General features: G+C 37.0%; 2 protein-coding genes and 1 long non-coding RNA gene across 3 annotated transcripts in view; 2 read left to right on the top strand and 1 right to left on the bottom strand.

Annotated features, from left to right (window-relative positions):
* Nucleotides 1-8,022, top strand: part of pkhd1l1.1 (PKHD1 like 1, tandem duplicate 1) — a 33,232-nt gene extending 25,210 nt beyond the window's left edge. Inside the window, exons 56-77 of the mRNA XM_059556041.1 lie at nt 114-243; nt 346-464; nt 625-754; nt 1,279-1,452; nt 1,701-1,804; nt 1,891-2,014; nt 2,138-2,259; nt 2,532-2,622; nt 2,831-2,979; nt 3,088-3,210; nt 3,289-3,400; nt 3,504-3,620; nt 3,721-3,886; nt 4,401-4,633; nt 4,734-4,898; nt 4,996-5,153; nt 5,450-5,585; nt 5,703-6,044; nt 6,148-6,302; nt 6,993-7,139; nt 7,236-7,389; nt 7,483-8,022. Of these exons, the coding sequence (XP_059412024.1) occupies nt 114-243; nt 346-464; nt 625-754; nt 1,279-1,452; nt 1,701-1,804; nt 1,891-2,014; nt 2,138-2,259; nt 2,532-2,622; nt 2,831-2,979; nt 3,088-3,210; nt 3,289-3,400; nt 3,504-3,620; nt 3,721-3,886; nt 4,401-4,633; nt 4,734-4,898; nt 4,996-5,153; nt 5,450-5,585; nt 5,703-6,044; nt 6,148-6,302; nt 6,993-7,139; nt 7,236-7,389; nt 7,483-7,697 (3,366 nt within the window). The 3' untranslated portion in view covers nt 7,698-8,022. The remainder of the gene's footprint in view (nt 1-113; nt 244-345; nt 465-624; nt 755-1,278; nt 1,453-1,700; nt 1,805-1,890; nt 2,015-2,137; nt 2,260-2,531; nt 2,623-2,830; nt 2,980-3,087; nt 3,211-3,288; nt 3,401-3,503; nt 3,621-3,720; nt 3,887-4,400; nt 4,634-4,733; nt 4,899-4,995; nt 5,154-5,449; nt 5,586-5,702; nt 6,045-6,147; nt 6,303-6,992; nt 7,140-7,235; nt 7,390-7,482) is intronic.
* Nucleotides 8,023-8,722: 700 nt separating this feature from the next.
* gdf6b (growth differentiation factor 6b) lies at nt 8,723-11,371 on the top strand. Its single transcript, XM_059555244.1, has 2 exons — nt 8,723-9,339; nt 9,966-11,371. Exons 1-2 carry the CDS (start codon nt 8,928-8,930, stop codon nt 10,853-10,855), a joined length of 1,302 nt encoding a protein of 433 aa, XP_059411227.1. The 5' UTR covers nt 8,723-8,927; the 3' UTR covers nt 10,856-11,371.
* Nucleotides 11,372-17,851: 6,480 nt separating this feature from the next.
* LOC132144690 (uncharacterized) lies at nt 17,852-25,508 on the bottom strand. Its single transcript, XR_009434377.1, has 3 exons — nt 25,427-25,508; nt 18,097-18,239; nt 17,852-17,929 (listed from the first exon to the last, which is right to left on the bottom strand). It is a non-coding gene; the product is annotated as an uncharacterized LOC132144690 (long non-coding RNA).
* Between the last annotated feature and the right edge of the window lie 132 nt (nt 25,509-25,640).

The raw sequence follows: 25,640 nt of genomic DNA, 5'->3' as shown, positions 1-25,640 counted from the left end.
CATAACTACATTCAAATTGGCATAGACATTTTAGGATCATTAGACCAAGTAGATCCAGACTCTTCATGAGTACTAATTTAGTTAATTCTCTATGTACCCATTCACTCAATCAGGGTGGACGTCTGATTGCTGGCTGGCCTGATGAACCCTTCAGAGGTCAACTACAGATCATACTGAGTGGAAGCCATTCCACACCAGACTGGCTATTGCCATCTGGACTAAACCAAGGGTCCAAAGTGCTGGGTAAATGAACATAAATAAAAGTCAAGATATCTTGTATGGATATCATTATAGAACATATTTGCATTAGAAATGTTCCTATTAATCGTCTGCCTTGACTTTCAGGTGTGTTTGGATCTCTTGATCTGTATGGCATTCCACACAATGTGTATCACACTAAGCTTGCTAGCACGTCCCAAGCAGGAAACAGCACTATCTCACTACAGGAATCTGTGGACTGGAAGGTCAGAAGCTTTTTTTTAAATGACCAAAAAAACAGAACAGACAGATTTAGAAAACTATTGAACTTGCTTGTGTGATTTGCAGATGCCATTTAGATTCCAAGCTCTGTTTGTTCTCAGAATCCTCTTTGTTTGAATGAAAACACTCTTTTATTAAATGCAGGTTGGGGATAAGATTCTGCTGTCCACCACCAGCTATGACCCTTGGCAGACAGAAATCCGCACCATCACTGCGGTCACAGATTATGGCCGCACACTGACTCTGGACCAGCCTTTATCATACACACACATTGGTTAGTCCCCCTAGATCCATCATAGCAATAACAGACATTGTGCTGTATTGATAAACTGTTAAATATGGTTCAGAAGCTAGGCTGGTTATAGATTTTCTATTACATTTTAGTCTTATGCTCACCAAGGCTGCATTTATTTAAACAGGAAGACAGTGAATTTACTGGTTTTCCATTTTAATATATTTTTTAAATGTTATATATTTCTTTCCTGATAAAAATTGTCTTCAGAAATCATTCTAAGATGCTGATTTCTTATCATCAGTGTTGAAAACAGTTGTGCCCTTTAATTTTTTATGCACACCATACACTTTTTCAGGATTCTTTCATCAATAAAGCTTAAAGACAGCATTTAATTAAAATAAAAACATTTTGTAAAACTGTATGTTTTTACAGTCACTTTTTTGCTTAATGCATCCTTGCTAAGTATTAATTCATTTAAAAAAGTTCTTACTGACCCCAAAGTTTTGAATGGTAGTATATAATTAAATAAATGCATTTAATATTAAATGTATCTGATCATATAGGGGAGAGGTACAGTGTACCAGGTACTTCAGGAAGTTATCAGCTTGCAGGCAATGTGGCTTTACTGACCAGGAACATCAAGATCATCAGTCAGGAGTATCCAGAAATGAACACACAGTCTTATGGAGCCAGAGTTCTGGTGGGAACCTTCTTCAGCGGAGGAATTGATTTCAGAGGTATAAACTTCTCATGTTTGGCCTCATTCCTGAAAACAATCAGGACAAATTATAGGCTACACAAAACCATAAGGCCCATTCACCTGGAGGAAAATGAGAGAAAGCTGTTTTTTTTTTTGTTGTCTTCTGAGCAATTCTTTTTTTAAAGAAGTTCATGTTGATTTAATATTTTTGTATTTGCACATAGCATCACTTGCTTTCCAGCACATTGTGAGTAACAAAAACTGCTGATGATACTTTCATCACAGGAAAAGCCCAGATTAGAAATGTTCAGTTCTACCACACCGGGCAGGAGGGATGGAACGACGTGTCAGACCCACGATACTCTCTGGTGTTTTTTAACTTAGGAGGGGTGAGAGAAAGTCTTAATCAGTACATGCCCATTCTTTATCACATTCACACATATTCCTGACAATAACTTATTGTCACTATTTTTAGGTGGATGGTGAATCTTACATCAAGGGATGTGCTTTCCACAATGGCTTTGCTCCTGCTATTGGTGTTTTCGGGACAGATGGACTGAGTATCGAAGACAACGTGATCCATCACACAGTTGGAGAAGGTACAGATTCAGTGGTAGCTTCACTGTTCAAAGTTAACACAAAATTGTAATCGATATGCAGCAGGGTGAGATAATTTAACATATTGACTATTCTGTTCTGCAATTTCTATTCTAATTTTCAAGGAATCCGAGTCTGGGGTGACAGAAATGTGGTCCGGAGGAACTTGGTTACAATGACACTGTGGTCTGGATCGTATAACGGCAGAGCGGAGGAATTCAACTTGGAATGGAATGCAGCCATTGAGGTACCCTTTACAGAAAAGTACTGTGATCAGATGGTAATACCATGGTACTTTGTCATATAACAATGCATATACTGTATATTTACCATGTTATTTAGATGGTAATTCAAGAATACCATGGTACAGTACATGTCCAAAAAACATAGCATCATCATGGGATATGTCTAAAACTCCACAGTACTTTTTTGTTAGTGACAACAGAGAAAAACCTATTTGCTATATGATCATCAGTAAATACCAGCTACAGAATTGATACATTATTGTTCATTTTCTAGGTGAGTGAGGCAACCAATGTGATTCTTCAAGGGAATATTGTTGCTGGCTATGAACGAGTGGGATACCGAATTGATGGAGAACCATGTCCAGGTATATAAAACTACTGTATTAGTCTAGATATAGCATGTATAGTATGAAATGATGGAAAAGCATGCACAATTACATATACTCTATTAGCAGATAAAAAAAAGTATAACAATGACAGAATATCATACCAATGCCAATATCTTGTGCATCACTAATATGAACCTTTCATGTTCAGTATTTACTGATTCAATTATTTCAACAATGTCAAAAGGATTTCCAAATTCAGTGGCACAGTGGAGCCAGAATGAGGCACACGGTGGTCTGTATGGACTCTTCATGAATAAAGATGGACTTCCAGGTTGCTCTCAAATCCAGGGATTCACCGTCTGGAGAAGCTTTGATTTTGGCATTTATGTCCAAGTATGATAAATGATCCACAAACTTCCTACCATAATTGTTAATTATACAAATGCATTATGCTAGTCTGGTGATTATTGTTTTAAAGTAATGTTCCCTCCTTACTTCCAGGTATCCATGAACGTGTTAATTTCCAACGTAAGCCTGATTGATAACGGAATGGGAATCATGTCTCTAATCTACAGTCCTTCCTCACTCAGCCACGCATACTCTGACAAAACAGTCCGTGTACAGGTGAGGAAGCACTATATGTCTCTTCGGTAAAAACTAAGCATTCTTTTAGTAATATATATTTTTAATACATCACTCCAGGGTGCCCTGATTGTAGGCAGTAGCCCCAACTTCAACTGTTTTGACAGTCTATCCACAACTATGATGTATGTTGCACTCAGCAGAAGTCACAAGGCCCCACGTCCTCCTAATGGTACTATATATATAGTATTATATTACAGGATCATCCATTCACTACTGAATAAATTTTATATAACTGATCCAGTATATTCTAACTGCATTTGTATGTTCAACAGGTGGCAGGTCTGGAATTTGCTGGCCGACATTTGAATCGAACCATAACAATGGACCACAAAAACCTCTCCCTGGGCTGATGAGCTACAGCGCCATAGCTGGAATAATGACAGTCTCTGGTGAGTCTCCAAATGTGAAAGAATCTCCAGTTTAAAACCTCCTACAGCTGACCAAGATCTCAAGTAAAAAGTAATTACCATTTTCTCTTTCCGACTCCAGACACAACCTTTGTTGGGTTCAAGAGTGTGTGCACAACACAGAGAAATTACATGTTCATGACCAACCCAGAAAATGAGGATCTACAACATCCAATCAGTGTTGATATGATTTCCAAGATAAACAGCACAGAGGACTCTCTAGCGTTCATTCATCGGCCTGATCTGGGGTAAACTGAACAATATATATAGGCTTTCTCTCACTCAGAACTGCACATTGATACCATTAATGCTACAGCATGTCACCATGAATATAAAAATTGACCCCAAAAATATGAAATTTGTGATCATTAATCTATATAATATTATTTATATTATTTTATAATATTCTAATATAATATATTCTAAATGTTGAAAACTTTTATATTGGATGCGATTTATTGCGATTAATCGTTTGACAGTGCTATAAATATTACAATTTAAAAAAAAATTATATTAATTTCTATTTGAATATATTTTTAGATATTGTTTATTCCTGTGATGGCAAAGCTAAATCTTCAGAAGCCATTACTCCAGTCTTCAGTCTCACATGATCCTTCAGAAATCATTCTAATATGATGATTTGCTTTGTGTAATGCTGTGAAAATTTATTTAACTGATTGAGTCCTGGGTTAACTTAAAATGTCCACATAACATTGCTTTAAGATAAAAGTGGCTGATTTCTTTCTTTCTCTTTTATATCAGCAAGGTGAACCCTTCGGACTGTGTGGACATGGACTGTGATGCTAAAAAGAAGACTTTTTTGAAGGATCTGGATGGCAGTTTCCTGGGTGCGGTGGGAGCAGTGGTGCCCGAGTCTGAGTACGAATGGAACGGGGATCCCCGGCACGGACTGGGTGATTACCGCATCCCCAAAGTCATGCTCACCTATCTCAATGGCAGCCGGATACCTGTGAATCAAATCGCTCCTTACAAAGGTACATCTGAGGACAATTTATTATTTACGCTGCTCTAAGAGAGAGTGCTTAGAATGATGGAGTTGCTTCTAGCATTGACGTTGCTGGTTTCCCTGTGCAGGTGTGATCAGAGACACTTGTTCGTACATGAGCACCTGGCAGAGCTACAAGTGTTTTGGGCTCAACTACAGAATGCTGGTCATAGAGAGTCTGGACGCAGACACAGAAACCAGGCGTCTTTCACCTGTAGCCATACTGGGGGACAAATATGTGGATTTGATAAATGGTATGACTACTGCTACTGCTAATTTAACATCTACCACAAGCAGAAAAGGGTGTATATTAATGATTTTTATAAACTTCCTGTGAATATCTTGTCACAGGCCCACAAGACCACGGCTGGTGCGCCGGCTACACGTGTCAGAAGCGAGTATCTCTATTCCACGCCATTGTTGCCACCAATAAATCCTTTGACATCTTTTTCACCAGCACAACGCCACAGAAGCTGAGACTTATGTTGCTAAATGCTGAACCTGCAGAGGTTAGTCAGTAAGATAAATATGATGATAAAACACAGCATTTTCAGGTCACACAAAATTCAAAACAATAAAAGGCATATTAAGAAAAATTGAATTTTTTTCCCTATTTATAATTTATTGTGTATTGTTATTGAATTTACTTTTTATTTACATTTAGTCTTGTTTCTTTTTTTCTGTATGTTTTGTTGTATGTATGGAAAAGCTTTTTTTTTTGTTTATAAAATATTACAATGGTCATTTTATTGAATATATTCAGTATACTAAAGCACTGTATTCTACACTAATCTGTTGTCCTCAGGCTGTTAGGGTGGCTATATTTTACTCAAGCCCACAGAGACTGGATGTGTATGTTAACAATAATTTGATTGGTCCAACAAATGCTCAGTGGAACACAGACAAAACAGACTACACACTGCGTGAGCCAACTTATACAGGTAGAGTACAGCATGATAATTCATGTCAAACATGCTCCTCCTGCAGGCTATAAGACCAAAATCATTTTACAACAGATCAACATAATTCTTATTTTAAATCCTCTCTACGCTCCTCAGGTCAATATGTTCCTGGTTTCAACTCTGGTCATGGCTCCAACTTTTTTGACCCAGACTACAAAATGATGAACATACTTCTTCGTGGCTCAGAGCCAGTCCAAATCCGCACCTCTCCGGTTCTGTTCCTGGCCTTCAACCTCCCGGCCATGACTGAGGCAGAGTTCTTCGGGGAAAATCTGGTCAACAATCTGGCTGCATTCCTGAAAATACCCCCAAACAAGATCCGAATCACCAAAATCGTCCGAGAGGGAACTAATGCAAGAAGGCGGCGCTCAACAGGACTGACAGTGGAGGTGGAGATCAGGGAGCCTCCCGTCCAGAATTCCACCAGCAACAGCACTGGTTAGAGCCGGCATCTATAGTGTGCTCAAAATAATAATAATGATAAATACAGTGTTTAGTCACATACAATGTCTGAAATTGTATATTTATATACCGTCTGCAGAAGACGACCATCAGTTTGAGGTTCTGAAGAACATTGCTGATGATTTGGGTCGAGCTGCTGTCTCCGGCAATCTGAGTCAGTCCATTGGCTTCAATGTGTCGTCCCTGGGCATCATCCCTCCTCCTCCCTCTTCCAGTGACCCATCCTGGAATGATGTAAGATTTTATTTCATATTTTATGATATCAAGCACCCATTAGATAGTTGATATTGGTGATATATATACATATCACCTTTTTTGTTTTTATCTCAAATAAAATGACACACATATATACTCAAACAAAAATTATTCAGACACCAGATATCTTATCAGATAGGCAAGTGAGGATAGCAAAATTAAATAAACTGTGACATATTATACCCCCAAATTTTTCATAAGGTGGACTACAAGTAAAACTGATAACAATTTAGGACCAAACATTATTCATACTTTGACCTGACCATGTTTTGCTTAAGTGTTTTTTCTGTAATTGCTGATTTGACCTTTTTACACCACAGACTGAACTAAATTAAGCATTGCTTTGCAATTTGTTGACGTACATTGGTATTATCTAATTGTGTACTTAAATTTAACAGCTGACAGCTTTCAACCTAATTCATTACATAACTTTCAATCAAAGATATCTGACATTATCAAGATGAATTTGTTCTGACACAGTTTAGAGTTCTTGTCATATTTTATTACCATTTTCAAAACTATAGCGAATAAACTGTGAGAATGTAAGAAATTTTGAAGGTGTCTGAATAAATCTAGATTTGACTGTATGAGTGTGTTTATATATAAAATCCCTTCGTATACATTTAAGTAACGTGGGTCTTTTCTTCATTTTAACTGTTTCTCTCTCAGGTGGCAACTCAGGAAGTGACCCGTGAGGACCAGCAGGTTGAGACGGTAAAGACGGTATCGTCCCTGGTGATGGTGGTCCAGCCTGTGGCGGGATTGGCCCCCGGGCCCCTCAGTGTGCAGCCCAGCATCATGGCTGTAGACACAGTGGTGAGACAGACACTTCCTGATTTCATTAAGAATACTTAAAACTGTAGTTTTCACCTGGTATCGAACAGGAAGAGCCTTTTTGTGCATCTGTTTCAGGGTGACTGCGTGTCTGTGGGTGTGACGACTCTAACCATGTCAGCTGTGCTCAAAGATGCTAATGGAAATCCGGCAGAGGGACTTCAAGGAAACACCACCATCCCATTCAGTGGCTGCTGGGCCAATTACACTGATTTAGCCATCTTCACAAGTGGTGGGTTGTCTTTGTTACACAAATTCATTTTTTGATGGGTTGCTGTCAGTTTAAGTGTTTACAGTAATTTTTCTCCTTGTACCTCTTTCACAGGTGAGAACTTGAAGTTGGCCTTTACTCTGAATGAATGGAAGGCTGAGTCCAGATCTTTCACACTCAGAGCAGCTACAACGCCGTCTTCTGTGGTCGTCACCACAGCGGATCATGAATTCCCCAGCATCTTTGACTCCAGTCCAGCTGTCTGGTCACAGTCTGTGCATCTGCTCATGCTGCTGAGTGGTCTATTTCTCCTGCTCACGAGACCCTAAATAATCCCAACACACAGTGCACTCATAAATATATTACACTGTCTTCTAATCATTTGTCTTTGTCTATAAACTACTATTGTTTTTCCATATGATCGTGATCTGTAAGCCACAAATATACATTCTTAGCACATTCACTCATTATAACTGTAGAACAAAAACAACTTTTAACAAAATTAAATATTTAAATATATTATTTTTACTTTTAAAATTATACATTTATATGCTTTCTTATATGCTTAAAACAATTTCTTGCATAGTTTGTTTTTCTATATACTATGTAGTATAAAGTCAGCATGAAAATATGAGGTATAATAAACACTGTGATGTTCCATTTAAAAAAAAAAACAATTGTTAGTTTTGATTTCATGGTGATTTTAAATGTCTACAAACTATTTTCAGAGCATATTTACAGCATGCACAACAGGACAATTCACAAACAACAACAACAAAAACATATGAATATGCATCTAAGTTTGACCACAGCACAAGCATGGAAATATAATTTCAAAGCCTATAATTTTATAATATTTAATGTATCCAAAAGACAATTTTTTTTTTTTAAATAATAAGCTTATTCCTCTGTTTTATCAACATCACATCTCTTATTGTTTATTGAAACATTTTATATGTATTATCCAACAATTGGAGGATGCTTTCTTTGTTAATGCAATAGAAAGAAAGAAAGAAAGAAAGAAAGAAAGAAAGAAAGAAAGAAAGAAAGACCACTAGAGGGAGATACAGTCCACAGAGCTCAATCCTCACACTTAACACCTGCCGAACTTATAGGATAAAAAAACAAAAACATTGTTCACATTCATGATGAGCTTAAAAGAAAGAAATTAAAAACTTGCACATTTTTGTCACTTATCTTTTTTTAACGATTGTTCCTTATTCTACATAAGTTGCATCCGTATTTAAAAAGCTACGTGGTACCTTGGTTCTAATAAAACATAACTAAATAAACCAATATAATGTACGACATACACAAAAGTTATAGGCCTACATGTTCCTCTGTTCTTCGCGCATATTAAAAGTGATTCCGACATGGGGGACAGCAGCAGCATCTGAAAGCCGTGTAGGAGGCTGAGGTCTTTAAGGTCTTTCAGAGGTCTTGTTGTTTGGATTGAGTTGAGCTCATAAAGTCATGACGGTACTCGAGGCAGTTCTTCAAAGGAGCTGCTCTCAGTCAGCGCTCCTCCACTCACACACACACACACACACACACACGTGATGTGTCCGTGTTTTTCCCAAGCAGGTCCTTCTTTTTTCTTGGGCATTTACAAGATGTGTTCTAATGGAGTCTCAGGTGTATTTTTGACTTTTGCGTTGCTTTTGCATTTTCTTTGTGTTCACTCAATAAATCCTCTGTTTCCAACCGCATCCAAAGGCATGAAAGTGTCTAAGACTGTTCCTGCCGATGGCCACAGAAGAGCCAAATACAGCAAAAGTACATTGTCAGCATCACAGTTATCAGGAGACGTCCAGTCACAGCGGGCGATCAAGGATGCAGTTGAACCTCATGATTACATGATCTCCATCTACAAAACCTTTTCCGCGGCTGAGAAACTAGGACTCAACGCGAGCTTTTTCCGCTCGTCAAAAGCAGCAAACACCATAACGAGTTTTGTGGACGAGGGTCAAGGTTAGTTATTTATTTCTTAGTTAATATAAGGTTTAAATTACGTCATAAATGGTTTTTGTTTCGAGTTTGTGTTTCCCTTTTCAACGAGTGTCAAAATAATTAGCTACTGTAGTCTACTGCAGGTGCGTTTGAGAAGATGGAAAAATGCTGTTTCTTATTAGACAAAGTACGAAAAAATTACTGTTTGTGTTATATAATCCTAATTAAATATTATTTAATATCGTTAATCACCAAGGCCATCAAAACAACTTTTGGCAAATGAGCCGAACTTTATTTTTATATATAAAAAAAGAGTGAACAAATTTGAATAGGCTATGAGACACTTTATTCTTAATTTGTTGCAAAACAATTATATTACAGATGCATTAAAAGAAACAGTCTATAATTAATGTTTTGGCCAAAAATTATACTGCTCAAAAAAATAAAGGGAACACTTGTGGGTTTAAGTTTATTTTTTTGAGCAGTATATATATTATAGGCCTAAAAGCAATCAATCAAGAAGAAAATAAATTTCCATCTTCGTTGATTGAAACCACATTTTCTTCTGCATCCATATGTTTTATCTCTCTGTAAACTGATTTTGTAAATACTGTACAGCCACTAAAGACTTGTCCTCTTTTTTCCAGATGACCTTTTGAACTCCCCACTGTGGAGGCAGAAATACTTATTTGATGTATCGACTCTTTCTGAAAACGTGGAGCTCTTGGGTGCTGAACTGAGGATATACACAAAGATCTCCGGAAGCTTCCGAGCGTCTGAGACGGGCCCAGTGGAGATACAGCTGCTCTCCTGCCAGTCGCACACGGTCCTTGATTCCAAAACCTTGGATCTGGAGGATGCGCACAAACCGAAATGGGAGGTTTTTGACGTATTGGAGGTTTTTAAGGAACGTCGGCGCCACTCCCACGGGACGCGCTTCTGTCTGGAGCTCAAGGCGATGCTAGATAATCCTGAGAGGGAAGTTGACTTGCAATATCTTGGATTTCACAGACATGGCCGTCCGCAATTAAAGAAAGCCATATTGGTTGTTTTCACGAGGTCTAAAAAGAGACAAAGCCTTTTCTATGAAAAAAGGGAGAAGATAAAGCTGTGGGGTTTGGATAGTCTTGGGAAGGAGAAAGGACCTCACTCGAAGCCCCGACGGAGAAGACGGACCACTTTAACCAACCGTCATGGCAAGAGGCATGGCAAAAAGTCCAAATCTAGGTGCAGCAGAAAGCCTTTGCATGTGAATTTCAGGGAGCTGGGTTGGGACGACTGGATCATCGCTCCATTAGACTATGAGGCCTATCACTGTGAGGGAATTTGTGACTTCCCTCTCCGATCTCACCTGGAGCCCACCAATCATGCCATTATACAAACTCTCATGAACTCCATGAACCCCAGCAACATGCCGCCCAGCTGTTGCGTCCCGTCCAAACTCAGTCCCATCAGCATCCTGTACATCGACGCAGGAAATAATGTGGTATACAAGCAGTATGAGGACATGGTGGTGGAGTCCTGCGGCTGCAGGTGATTGTGAAGTTCAAACTAATGAGGAAATTTCAATAAATATGTCTTCACAACACTACTGGAATCCTCAGCTGAAATGCTATGCTGTAATATGATTTTTGGACTGGAATCAAGCACAGAAATATTACATCACTCTTAGTTCCATTTCATTTTTTTCATTTATACTTAAATTGTTTGTGTACAAGAAAACTTCACTCCTACAACATGTTCCTGCTTTAAATAAATGTATTTTATGGACTGATATGTAAAAAATAATAATAATAATTGTACAGGTACAAATGTTAATTTATGTTCCGTTACACTAAGTTATTTTCTCGTTAAGTGCCATCATTTATTCAGTAATAATATTTCACACATATAAATAAGCTATTTTAGGTATTGTATCTATCTACCTCATTGTACAAACTATGTTATTGTGTAAATAAATATCTTCCTTTGAGAGATTAATCTCATGAAAGGTTTTGTAGATATTTTATAAAAAAGTATGAACCACATTATTCCTTTAATAAAATACCATAAAATTAAATATTTCTTCTTGAACATTGCCTTTTTGTTATTGTTTGCATTCGCTGGATAAGTATAGAACTGAATTACTACAACTGCATAATAGAGAACAGTAATGATTGTTTTTAAAATTTGAATGTTTATTAAATGAATAAATATTTTTAATCTATACACTTATGTACAAAAGTTTTGGGATAGCAGGATTTAAAAAAATATATACTTTTAATCAGCAAGGACACAATTGATTAAAAGTGACAGCTATGATGCTACAAAATATTTCCATTTCAAATAAACGTTTTATTCATAAAAGAATCCTAAAAAAAAATATTATGATTTTCACTAAAATATTCAACATTGATAAGAATACATTTTTCAGTATATTAGAATGATTTCTAAAGGATCATGTGACCCTGAGGACTGGAATATTGATGCTGAAAATTAAGCTTAGCCATCACGGGAATAAATTGCATTTTTTTTAATATATTAAAACAGAAAACAGTTATTTTAAGTGTAACATTGCTCAGGATTAATTTGTTTTTATTTTTTATATACAAAAAAAAAAAAAGCACCAGTGATTTGGTTCCTCCAAAACATAAAAAAATATCTTACAGACCCCCAACTTTTGAATAATAGTGCACCCCAATAAAAACATGAATAATATCCCCAATAAAGGCAGGAATAATGAATTGTGACCCTGGACCACAAAACCAGTCTTAAGTGTAAATGTTTAAATTTTTGAAAAGTATTCCGTCACAAGCTAAAGGTAAAGATCTAGTATACACCATGCAAACATACTGCAAATAGTAGATTATTAACCCGATTGCAGCTCCCAGTTATCATCTTTCTAGTGGTCTGAGTTACACAGTAAGAACACTAACTGACAAGTGGGACGGGACAGAGCAACTCAAAACTGGCTCTGTCCTCAAGAGAAAATATCTGGCACCCTGCTTTCATTTATGCCAACCTGAGATACAAAGATCCAAGGAATCTGTGTATCTAACCTCTAAAGAGCTGAAGGGAGATAATTGCAGTGTTTAGCAAAGGTTAAAACAGGGTCAACAGACATTCAGCACAGCCTTCTTTGGGTGGCTTGTGTGTCTGCGTGAATAGAGAGGAGCATGCGCGCACACACACACACACACACACTCACATCTATAAACAGAGAAAACAGTTCAACGGCTCTGACCCTGGTACCAAAGTCGCATTCATTCTCTGTCTGGGAAAAACAAAATGACAAAAACCAAGGATGCTAACTTAAGATTAGGCTTGCTTTTACCCCGAGGTCAAAGGTCAAGCATCCTTTTGTCTCTTGCCATGTGCGTTTAACACATCCAGTAAAGAGAGAGGAAGCAATCAACGCTGCAGAACAAGGGAAAGGAATGAGCTTGATGCTATTACACCAGTTCTCTCTCTCTGACACATTGTCAGTCCTCGCTCGCCCGTAAAACACATGAGGAAATAAGACAGACAGCTGCTGGACAACAATGAACTGGAATGTCATGTGTTTCTAAAGGACATCTGTGGATGGACCGAATGCTGTGATTCAGTGATGGAAGCAGTGAATGTTATCAACATTCTGTCCTTCATTAATCAGCATTTTTTAGTTCAGTCGTAAAGGGATAGTTCTCCCCAAAATGAACACTGGCATTCATTTCTCATCCTCATGTTGCTCCAACTCATATCGTTTTTCCAGTTCAGTCTCATTAGTAACTGAAGGTATTAATATATTTATATCTAAATATGTTTGTGTGTTTGCACACACACGGAAACATGCATTATTAACATGGTGACAGAATCTAAACCATACACTGGTTGTGTATGAACAACTCTATAGAGATGTAGAACAATTACTTATCCTTTCAGATTCAGAAAAGGTATTTGTAGAAATATATTAATGGTTATTGTGTTTATTCACTGACATTAATTAAAGATGCCCACTTTCATTAAATTGATTTACCTATTTTGACATTATAACATTCATTCTGTTCTGTATGACTTCTGGTGCTGCATTCAACATTTTTTAGGAAGAAAAAAAAACTATAATAATAAAAAACAATTTTGAGTAAAAAATTATTTTAGTAAAAAATACAAAATATATAGTTTTTAATAATAGTGTGTGTGGTTGAATATATATATATAGTAAAAATATATTTATAATACAATAAATAGATTTGTACCTTTCAGAAGCCTACATTTCTAAATATTTTAGATGCTTCGGTTTTGATGCGGTCAATACATGTACATATTTGTAAGTTTGACATCAAAGACATTTTTTCAAATTTCTTTTTCAAATAAACATTGCTCTTTTGTACTTTCTTCATCAAAATTTCCTGAAAAAAAGTATCATGGTTGCTTCAAAGCAGCACAACTGTTTTCAACATTGATAATAATAAGAAGAAATGTTTCTTGAGCACCAAATCAGTATTAGAACGATTTCTGAAGGATCATGTGACTCTGATGATTAGAGAAATGGCTGCTGAAAATCCGCTTTGCATCACAGGAATTAATTACATTTCCAAATAAATTAAAACAGAAAATAGTCATTTAAAATTTTTGGGTTCCAATACATCAACAAATGCTGCCTTGGTGAGCACAAGATACTTCTTTCAAAATCTTAGGAGGGAAAAAAACACATACCAAACCCAAACTTTAATGTGTAAATTAAAGCTTTAACAAAGCAAGTGACTTTCAATAATAAAAGTTCTCTAAATTTCCAAAATTGGCTTGTGACAATACATAGAAATCTAAAAATGAAAAGTGTGCCAGAGATTTCATGTATGATCCAAAGCTAAAAATCTGATTGTGTCCTATCAGCTAATAGTGTCATTGATTAGCCTGACTTAACCAGTGACACAGACACTGTGACTGCTGTGTTTGTCAGACTGTTTGCACTGATTCAGTCCTTTGTCTTCTGTGTTTGACGAGACTCATGTCAAAGAGTCAAATGCCAGCAACCTACAAGTCAGCTCAACGGATGGAGAGCTGTTAAAAGACATTTGTAAAGTCAACATCAGAAAGGAAAGTGGAACGGTGAGTTTAGATGGTCGGGCGACACTAAAAGAATGGAAGGCTACAGGTTAATGTGCTCTACTTAGCCTCTGTACACAAACGACCGGTGAAGGATTAGCTCAGTTAACCCAACGCACATTCATCAGATAAGTTAGTAGACTGTCAGATGATCCTGTAACACTTGATCACTGAATAACATGCACTTATTATGGGACATACAAAGACTTTATTGCTCTAACATAAAAATATAATTTTAAGCAGGTGTAATATAGTGCAAGATGGACTACAACAGTTTCAAATGTTCCAAGCTTCTATAGATGGCCTTCATAATTTCCACAAAGCAAGACAAAAAAGACTCTCAGTGAGGTTCTGCAGGTCACCACCGACCCAACAGCTCTACACCATCTATGTGCAGATGTTTAAAATAGGTAGCGCTCAGGAACATATGGCTTTGGTTGAGGCTACCGCGGTGCTTCGCATAGTGGGTTTAGTTATACATGGATTAGGCTACTTAGTGGACAACTCTGAGTCAACGCTAGACAGGTCTGACCCCGGCTCATGTGTTTTGACTGAATGATAATCAGACCTCTGGACCTCTTTTACACATTAGAAGCAGAGCTGATATGACAGGGGCTGCAGTGTTTCTTTACAGTGGTTTGGTGGAGAAAATGTGAAACAGATGAGCGGAGTCTACAGTTAGGCTTTCTCTCTGTCTTAATTAAAAGTGCCTGTCGAGGACATTTGGAGAGAGTTCGGCTCCCAGATTTGCACATCAAAAGGAAATGACACTGGACATGGGGTTACCCATTAGCAGAAGAGTTTTATACAAAGATCACAGGCTTTCATTTGACAGTAATTACCTACAGATTGTCTATCCCTAAACGTCCTTCACCTTGTCACAACAAGAACCAATCGCAGGTAAAACAGTGCGTTAACCAACTCCAAGTCCTTTTATTAAAAAGTATAAGGCCTTTCTGTGATGTCATGGCTGGTGAGTGTAGTTGTGCAGCCTTTTAATGGCAGTTCTTAGTATATACTCGACAGTTCCCTGAACTATTTATAATACAGGTCAAAGCAAGTGGTTTTCCCTTAGGATTTGATCGAATCCATATTCTGCAAATCAAATGTAACTTCTTTCTAAAAAGCTGACCTCTAATGAGTTGCACAAGAGTCCAACAATAAACATGAGGACTAGTGAGTCACTGGTTCAGTTCAGAATGGAATACTGCCCGTTTTTTATTAAATATCATGCATAAAAAATATAAGGAATGATTGAGTCATGCACAATTGTAGTCTTGGAAATAATATATAATTGTAATGTAGCGTTGTAATTCAAATTTGTGAAGAAATGTCAATGAACCAAGACAAATTGTTGTTGAAGAAACTTGACAAATTAATTCTGCTTTATTTCACTTAAAATTGAAGGGTCAAACACATTGCATTGTGGGATACAGTGCCTCACACAGTGTACAATGTTGCATACTGTGTATTTTTATTTGCTTTTAGATTTTTTTTTTAAAGAAATTAATAATTTAATTCAGCAAGGATGTTGAACGATCAAACGAGACAGTAATACATAAAAACATTACTTTTTGGGGGGAGGGGGGGTGTAAATATTGTGCAGCACAACTGCATCATCATAAATGTCATGATAATAATATATTTCCAGAGCACCAAATCAGCATATTGGAACAATTTACGAATGCACATGTGACTGCTGAAATGTAAGAATAATTATATATCGCTAAATATTAATAGTAGTATGCTATTCCAAACATAACCATGTCACCCAATAATTATTTTCTTGCATACCAAAGTGACATTTAAAAGAAATGCTGTAAAAAAAAAAAAAGTCTCTAAAAGCTATATTAGCATTTGTGGGCACTATTATTATATCCTTTGATCACCACACAAACCTTCAAGATGTTAGCATGAATTACATGCTGCGAAAGTAAAGAGGAACTTTACGGTCAGTAAAAATCAGCAAAATGTTCATTGATTGTGAAACCCTCAGTCCTCTGGAGGAAACCCAAAACCTATCCCGTTCTTCTGGGCCAGTCTAGTGTCTGAATCCAGAAAGGAAAATGAAATGGGTTATGACATGAACAGTGTGGAAAAGGAAGTGTTTTTGCATTGAATTAAATAGGGGGGAGGGTTTTTTAAAAAAAGTTTGATTTACCTACACGCACAAAGATCCATACGACACACTCATGCCCACATAACGGCAGGCTAATACTTCTGTAAAACCTGCTTTGTCAGGTACTTTCTTAATTCCAGGTGTGGAATTTCAAGATTTTTTAGGGTCCTAAATTTCTAACGCATGTTCATTTTTTTTATCAGTAGAAACCCCATCATACAATAAAGCCTCTAAGGTAATATGAATCATATTGCATTTTACTTATCAACTTAATGGGTAGCAGCCTTCTCTGATACTGGCTTGGTATCTTTGGACAACTTAACTACAAAAATACACTGATAAAAAATATAAAGAGCAGATTTCAGCAACGATCATGATAGGTCAAGAACACATGAAAAATATGCTTCCAATTACAGCTCGCCAACTGCCTCCAGAAGGACATTAGTAAGGAAGTGTACAAAGGATATGATAACAAGTACTTTAACATCTTGAAGTTAGAAATCTTGGATAAAACATCTGAGGAAAGAAAATAATCTAATTTTAAACAGATAAAGTTTGAAGTATGGAACTTTGGTACCACTCTCTGTTTTAGATCACATATTGATTGTGTGACTAAAATAGTGTTTTATTTAAGAATCCAGCTTGAGCTAGACCATTCCTTACCCTGGAGAACTCTGGGAAACATTTATTATAGTTACTTCCAGTTACATGTTACTACTGTAGGTAGATAAGGAAAATTACAGAGAGCCCACAAACTGTACAGAATGCAGCTTCTGTAGCTTCTTCACACTAGCAGCCCTTTCCATCACAATGCATATAAGTGTCAAAATATTTAATATGGGTCAACTTATTAGTTCACCCATTTTTTATTCAAAAAAAAATATTCTGAATGCAAATATAAAATGAGGCTGTAAAACTTCAAAATCACATGAACCACATTTATGATACATTTCTGCCTTTGTTTCTTTTTGTTTTTATTTTTGAAGCTTAGTCTTCGGTATCCATTTACTTTTTTAAACTGCATGGAAAAGTAAATAGTACATAAGTTCTCCACCTACATAAGTACAAAATATATATATATATACATATATTATATAATAAATATAATATCATATATTTGGATGGACATAACAACATTTTCATTTCAAATACTGCCAAAAAAGATTTTTTTGCCATAGGCAGGATAAAAAATTAAAAAACAATTAAACAATTTAAAAAAAGGCTAAAATTATATATTTTTCCAATGTAACTATACCTCGTCTTACACTGGGAAAGATGACAAACCATCAAGATAATTTCTTACACTTAGATCTGAAAACAAACCTATAAAACACTAATATACACCTCAAACATTGTTCATCAATGCCACATTATTGTTGGTTAAATACTGCATCAAATGACATTGGTGTCAGCCACACAGCATCATTCCTAAACAAAATAAAAATGTCCAAAAAGATTGTCAAAATGAACTTGAAAGGCAAGCACATTACACAATACCTACGCAGACGCATGCAGTCATGCAAGCACATGCACACAGCCAAAGCAAAGACAGAAACTATTTAGCATGCTAGACTGACCACGAGGTTCAGGCTCACCCAACTAACCTCTAGGTGTTGATTGCTCAAGGAGACCTGATCCTGGATCAGGGAGGCCATTCCCATGAAGATTTAAGTATACACTTGAAAGCTGCTCCAACAGGTCGCTTGTAGAAGGGCAGGGGGTCAATTGCCTGGTGGTGCTTAATGGTAGCAAAAAAAAAAAAAAAAAAAGAGTCATCTTAAATGGGCCACACTGAAACTTGTGGCCCACGACTGGAGGAATGCAAGGAATTCTGGGGGTTAAAGTGGTGCCAAGAGGTGGCAGACACCGACACGGGGCTCTGGAAGTTAGATACAATGTCACCGCCTCACCATCACTCAACATTAGCCACCGCTCTCTCAACACCTTGTCCCCTACTGAACTACCTGAAGTAATTGACTTGTGCAAAGAAACAAAAACAAAAAAGGAGAAAAAAAAAGAATGGAGCTCCATTTTGGGTTGAGGAGGCCTGGATACAAAACTTGCACTCTGGAGGATTACCTAATGTTATTTTCACCTCTGCTATTTGAGTGCTTCTCAAAGCTGTGAAAACATATGTCATCATGCCGCCAGGGCCAAATATTGTAATTATTTTCCAGAGCAAATGACAGAAATTAGTTTCAAGTTTGGCCACTGTGTATAAGCGATCATTTATTCGGTCTCTTTATGTTTTCACAAAACGGAAATTAAACATTCTAGAACTTGACATGCATGTTCTCTTCCCTTAAAATTCTTCCTTTGACATCACATTCTTCTTCTGCACTTCAGAGGCCATGCACTCGCCTGGCCCGCTGACACGGCCAACGTGTTATTTCCTCCCTGAGCTTAAACTCATGATCTAACGACCTGCCTTTGGTCCAAAGTCAACACTGAGCAGAACTTGTCAATCATTCGATCCACTTCATTGGCATCGAGGCTTGATTGGGCACAATTAGCCCTTAGAAACAAATGACATCAATCTGCCCTGGATTTCCATTGAGGGAGGCTGATTATTTGCTTTAACCTGGTACGCTGATTTCATTTTCACCCCTCTGTGTCCCCTGGGGGATTAACAAACATTGGAAAACATGTACGACTGACATAAGATCCTTTGGCCTTAGCTAGAGAAATTTTCAAATGCAATCTGGCCAAACCCGAAGGGAGTCCAAACGCACAACAATTTTGGCACAGCTAATACACTGCCTTGAGATTTATTTCAGTTTTTCTATGAGCTGAGTAACACAGAGGTACCAGTTGTCAGTTTCCTGTCTGATACGTCTACATCAGACAGACCACCACATTATGAACTGATGTGCAAACCAGCATCAGTCAGATTGGCTGTTGATTTTCTGTCCAGAGACATGAATTGAAAATTAAAGGACTGTGAATAAATAAAAAACTAACACTTTACAATAAGTTAAGATTAATGCATTAGATTTTATGAACTGACAATAAACATTTTTTTACACCATTTATCAATCTAGGTTATGTTAGTTTATAAATAAATATTTAAATTACAATTGTATTAATGTTTAAGATATTTTACTAAAATAATGTAAGGAATTTAAAATATAAATTAACTGCATAATATAAAAAACATTATCAGTCTAGGTTAATGTTAATTCATAAATGCATTAAAAACATTTAAAGTACATTATACAGTTTATATAATGATAAATTAACTATATAATATGAAAACCTAATGTTAAAAATATATATATAAAATGATATTAAACTAAATTCTGTAAGAAATTTTTATTTTTAGTTCATGATTCCTAATGCTTAAACTATGTGCTAGCAAAATTATCAAATTGATTAGATGAAGTGCTTTTTAAATCGCATATGCCAATATTTGCAGTAGAAAGAATCCAAATTTAATAAAAAAGCATTAATAAAAGCATGAATAGACAGAGGGGAATGAATAATTGTGTTAATTTATTTCATATTCTGTTTTTAAATTCAATCACATTAAATTAACAGCCCTAATTTAGAAGAAGCCCTAAAGAAACAAGGAAAAATCCAGGTTTAAACTTACTAGCTATCATGCAAACACTAAGTTTCATGTTTATGTACAGGGAATTACTAATGGACCATGGTCCATTAACTATGTGGATTTATTTCCAACCACGCAGTGTTATGAAAAGGCCAACACAGAGACTCTAAACTCGGGCTGTGGCACTTTTTCTGTTAGACAGCGAGACTAAATTTACAATATTGACTCTTTGGCTGCGTTCTGTTACAGTAAAGAGGACACTGGGTTACGGTAGAGACATACCAGAGTAACTGAGTAAATACAAACACGCAGGGCATTCACACCGAGCTCTGAAAATGTGGGCAGAGTTCACTGCGGACAAATTTTATGATGAACAGTAGCTGTTATACTTTTTGCACTTTAGACTATTTCCCAGGTATTTAAACAATTGTTTTGATTGCATAAGTAGAATTAGTCTGTCATATTAAGCAATTATTGAATATGCAAGACAATAAAGTTTAATATATCAAGTTAAAACGCCAGAAAACTTCATCCAAGTATGATTACTAGTGAACACTAATAAAGATTTTGCTGATGTATCAGTAGCATTTGGTGAAACTTTTACATCATTCACACTGAACTTTCTTATAAACCACCAGTCAGATGCTTGCCGTTTATTGGGTGATGATGCTTGGGCTGAGATGACCACACCCCCCAGCCTGTATTAGGGTCTGTGTGCGGGTGCACTGACCCAAGGTAACCCACGGCTGTGTTCTGAACTCTAAAGAGGTACTGTAGATCAGAGCTGGTAATCAGAAGCTCAGCTGTGAAAGTCCTAATTAGCCCCAGAGGCAGCGGTAAAGCAAAGTGAAAGTCACCTAATGAGCCAAGAGTAATCTATGCCTGTCCCATAATGCCTAGCATAATAAACTTTATTACTGACTTAAAGAGTTAGTTCACCCAAATAGCAAAATTATGTAATTAATAACTTACCCTCATGTTGTTTCAAACCCGTAAGACCTCCGTTTATCTTTGGAACACAGTTTAAGATATTTTAGATTTAGTCTGAGAGCTCTCAGTCCCTCCATTGAAGCTGTGTGTACGGTATACTGTCCATGTCCAGAAAGGTAAGAAAAACATCATCAAAGTAGTCCATGTGACATCAGAGGGTCAGTAAGAATATTTTGAAGCATCGAAAATTCATTTTGGTCCAAAAATAGCAAAAACAACGACTTTATTCAGCATTGTCTTCTCTTCCGTGTCTGTTGTGTGAGAGAGTTCAAAACAAAGCAGTCTGGATATTCGGTTCGCGAACGAATCATTCAGTTCACCAAATCGAACTGAATCATTTTAAACGGTTCGCATCTCTAATACGCATTAATCCACAAATGACTTAAGCTGTTAACTTTTTTAATGTGGCTGACACTCCCTCTGAGTTCAAACAAACCAATATCCCGGAGTAATGCATGCACTCAAACAGTACACTGACTGAACTGCTGTGAAGAGAGAACTGAAGATGAACACCAAGCCAGATAACAAACAAAAGACTGACTCGTTCACGAGTCAAGAACCGGGTTGCATTGGTTTTCGGATCACCAGTAGTTCTTTCGGACAGTTCGATTCAATAAACCGGTTGAAGAAAACGGTTCACCGGTTCTTTTGCACTCGACGTATAATGGCGTCATTTGCGATGATTGCCCTTGATTCAAGCCTTCGGTTTACCCGCGCTCATAACACTAGCACAGAATCAGTTCAGAATCAATCACCAAAAGAATCAGTTCGGTTCATGTTCATATTCAGTTCTCTCTTCACAGCAGTTCAGTCAGTGTACTGTTTGAGTTAACAGCTTAACAGCTTAAGTCATTTGTGGATTAATGCGTATTAGAGATGCGAACCGTTTAAAACGATTCAGTTCGATTTGGTGAACTGAATTATTCGTTCGCGAACCGGATATCCAGACTGCTTTGTTTTGAACTCTCTCTCACAACAGACATGGAAGAGAAGACGATGCTGAATAAAGTCGTCGTTTTTGCTATTTTTGGACCAAAATGTATTTTCGATGCTTCAAAATATTCTAACTGACCCTCTGATGTCACATGGACTACTTTGATGATGTTTTTCTTACGTTTCTGGACATGGACAGTATACTGTACACAACAGTTTCAATGGAGGGACTGAGAGCTCTCGGACTAAATCTAAAATATCTTAAACTGTGTTCCGAAGATAAATGGAGGTCTTACGGGTTTGAAACAACATGAGGGTAAGTTATTAATTACATAATTTTGCTATCTGGGTGAACTAACCCTTTAAGCTATCAGCCTGCAACAGAAAAATGCAAGTCATATTTTTGACAAGCAAACACTTATAATACATGTAAATGTTATTTCATATATCAGGTTTTTCAGGGTCAAATAAATACATTCCACTTGTATCCTACAAGTTTTTATCACTGGAGAATTGGATGCTTATGTATGAGACGCTTGCTCTTCTTCTTCTTCTTCTTCTTCTTCTTCTTCTCCCAGAACGGACTCCCCTCCTCCTGGGGCAGCCAGGCTCCAGGCAGACAAGTGATCTCAACTACTCTTTTATTCTGTGCTTAACCTATGACAATAAAGCTCTGTTTGCCTTTTTCACCTGCCTCGGCGTTGAACCTGATAGCACTTCAAAGTCCCACAATGGGGACGGTGATTAGATGCTTCAGGGTGCTGCTTTTCACTGGGCATTAAATGCCAGGGCTGTGTTTCACCAGGTGAAGCATTAAAAGACACGAATGTCTTTTTTACTCATTTAAAATAAACTACAACATACAGGGGTATTGACAAAAAGCCAAGTTCACAAGCTATAATCTCTGAAGCTGTCATCTATCACGAAACGGATAGAGCTACAAAAACCAAAGTATGTTATCATAACACTATTTCACATGCAGTAGCCTACTATCTTTTAAATAATTTGAATAGTATTGAGCATAAAGTGTATACTGCATTGTACAACCCGAATTCCGGAAAAGTTGGGACGTTTTTTACATTTTAATAAAATGAAAACTAAAGGAATTTCAAATCACATGAGCCAATATTTTATTCACAATAGAACATAGATAACGTAGCAAATGTTTAAACTGAGAAAATTTACACTTTTATCCACTTAATTAGCTCATTTAAAATTTAATGCCTGCTACAGGTCTCAAAAAAGTTGGCACGGGGGCAACAAATGGCTAAAAAAGCAAGCAGTTTTGAAAAGATTCAGCTGGGAGAACATCTAGTGATTAATTAAGTTAATTGATATCAGGTCTGTAACATGATTAGCTATAAAAAAATTAAAAAATTTTTATAAAAAATTAATTTTATAAAAAAATTGTGAAAAACTTTAAAAACAATGTTCCTCAACGTCAAATTGCAAAGGCTTTGCAAATCTCATCATTTACAGTGCATAACACCATCAAAAGATTCAGAGAAATTGGAGAAATCTCTGTGCGTAAGGGACAAGGCCGGAGACCTTTATCGCTCTCAGACGACACTGCATCACTCATCGGCATGATTGTGTCAATGACATTACTAAATGGGCCCAGGAATACTTTCAGAAACCACTGTCGGTAAACACAATCCGCCGTGCCATCAGCAGATGCCAACTAAAGCTCTATCATGCAAAAAGGAAGCCATATGTGAACATGGTCCAGAAGCGCCGTCGTGTCCTGTGGGCCAATGCTCATTTAAAATTGACTATTTCAAAGTGGAATAGTGTTTTATGGTCAGACGAGTCCAAATTTGACATTCTTGTTGGAAATCACGGACGCCGTGTCCTCCGGGCTAAAGAGGAGGGAGACCTTCCAGCATGTTATCAGCGTTCAGTTCAAAAGCCAGCATCTCTGATGGTATGGGGGTGCATAAGTGCATACGGTATGGGCAGCTTGCATGTTTTGGAAGGCTCTGTGAATGCTGAAAGGTATATAAAGGTTTTAGAGCAACATATGCTTCCCTCCAAACAACGTCTATTTCAGGGAAGGCCTTGTTTATTTCAGCAGGACAATGCAAAACCACATACTGCAGCTATAACAACAGCATGGCTTCGTCGTAGAAGAGTCCGGGTGCTAACCTGGCCTGCCTGCAGTCCAGATCTTTCACCTATAGAGAACATTTGGCGCATCATTAAACGAAAAATACGTCAAAGACGACCACGAACTCTTCAGCAGCTGGAAATCTATATAAGGCAAGAATGGGACCAAATTCCAACAGCAAAACTCCAGCAACTCATAGCCTCAATGCCCAGACGTCTTCAAACTGTTTTGAAAAGAAAAGGAGATGCTACACCATGGTAAACATGCCCCGTCCCAACTATTTTGAGACCTGTAGCAGAAATCAAAATTGAAATGAGCTCATTTTGTGCATAAAATTGTAAACTTTCTCAGTTTAAACATTTGCTATGTTATCTATGTTCTATTGTGAATAAAATATTGGCTCATGTGATTTGAAAGTCTTTTAGTTTTCATTTTATTAAAATTTAAAAAACGTCCCAACTTTTCCGGAATTCGGGTTGTAATTAGTATATGCTAATATTCCATTTCAAACACAATCAAACACTGACACAACTCAGCGTTTTTCTAAATAGTTTGTGAGCAGTTGTTATAAAGGTTACATGATCTTTCAATTTCACCATGTACAGTAGCTTTTGCTATAAATATCATGAACAAGAGACACATAAGCATCTCTGGTTTGCATAGTGTGGGTGCCCCCTAGTGAAACACAATGGCAACTTAAATTGCAATTTCAACACCTGGTTTCACAGACGGGGCTAACATAAAAGATGACAGAGACAGTGCAAGTATCTTTCTGTTAAAACGGACTTGCATTTTAGTCTGGGACTAGGCTTAAGACTTCACAAGTCATCAAATTCACAAGTCATCAAATCCGCTTTAATAATAAAAGACCCATTTAAGATGGCATTATGTGAACGTCAACTACTGATTAACACGTGTAAAGTTATTGTTTTGATTAGAAAAAAATATATTTAACTGCAAGACATTCAGTCATTCAAAACCTGCACGTGCTGAACCTAAAAATAACTAAAAAAAACACGTTGATTGTGGCTGGCAAAGTATAGCTGCAGGTTTGGTATTAATTCAGATCAATATGCACCGCATGCAATGCTTTTTGTTTTAAAATTATGCCGTTAATGTTTAGCTTTGTCAACTATGTAGCCCTTAAAACTGAGCTCAGTGAAGGACGGAGTGACAGTGCTTTGACTATGATCTTGTAGCCAATAGGAATACGCTTAAAATGGGTAAACTTGTACTCTTGTAACCCATTTTTTTGCCAATTATAATTCATTATAATAATTATTATTATGAATAAAACATATATAAATATCTGTTGTAATGACCAACAACTGTCGGTTAAACTCACAGTTCTGTGATTCAAAAACATTGTCCATGTGTTGCTTATGCAAAACTCGAGCTCTTCACAGCTGCATGGAGTTCGGGAGTTGACACGTCACTGAACAGGTGTCAAATGAAGTCACGTGCTTCTAATCTGCGTGTTCTCATAGACAGAATCCAGTAGAGGGCAGTAAAACCTATACTTATACTACACTTATACTAATCTTGAATATGATATGGAT

The sequence above is a fragment of the Carassius carassius genome, chromosome 8, assembly GCF_963082965.1.
Source record: "Carassius carassius chromosome 8, fCarCar2.1, whole genome shotgun sequence".
NCBI lineage: Eukaryota > Metazoa > Chordata > Actinopteri > Cypriniformes > Cyprinidae > Carassius > Carassius carassius.
This window is presented reverse-complemented; position numbering and strand designations above follow the sequence as displayed.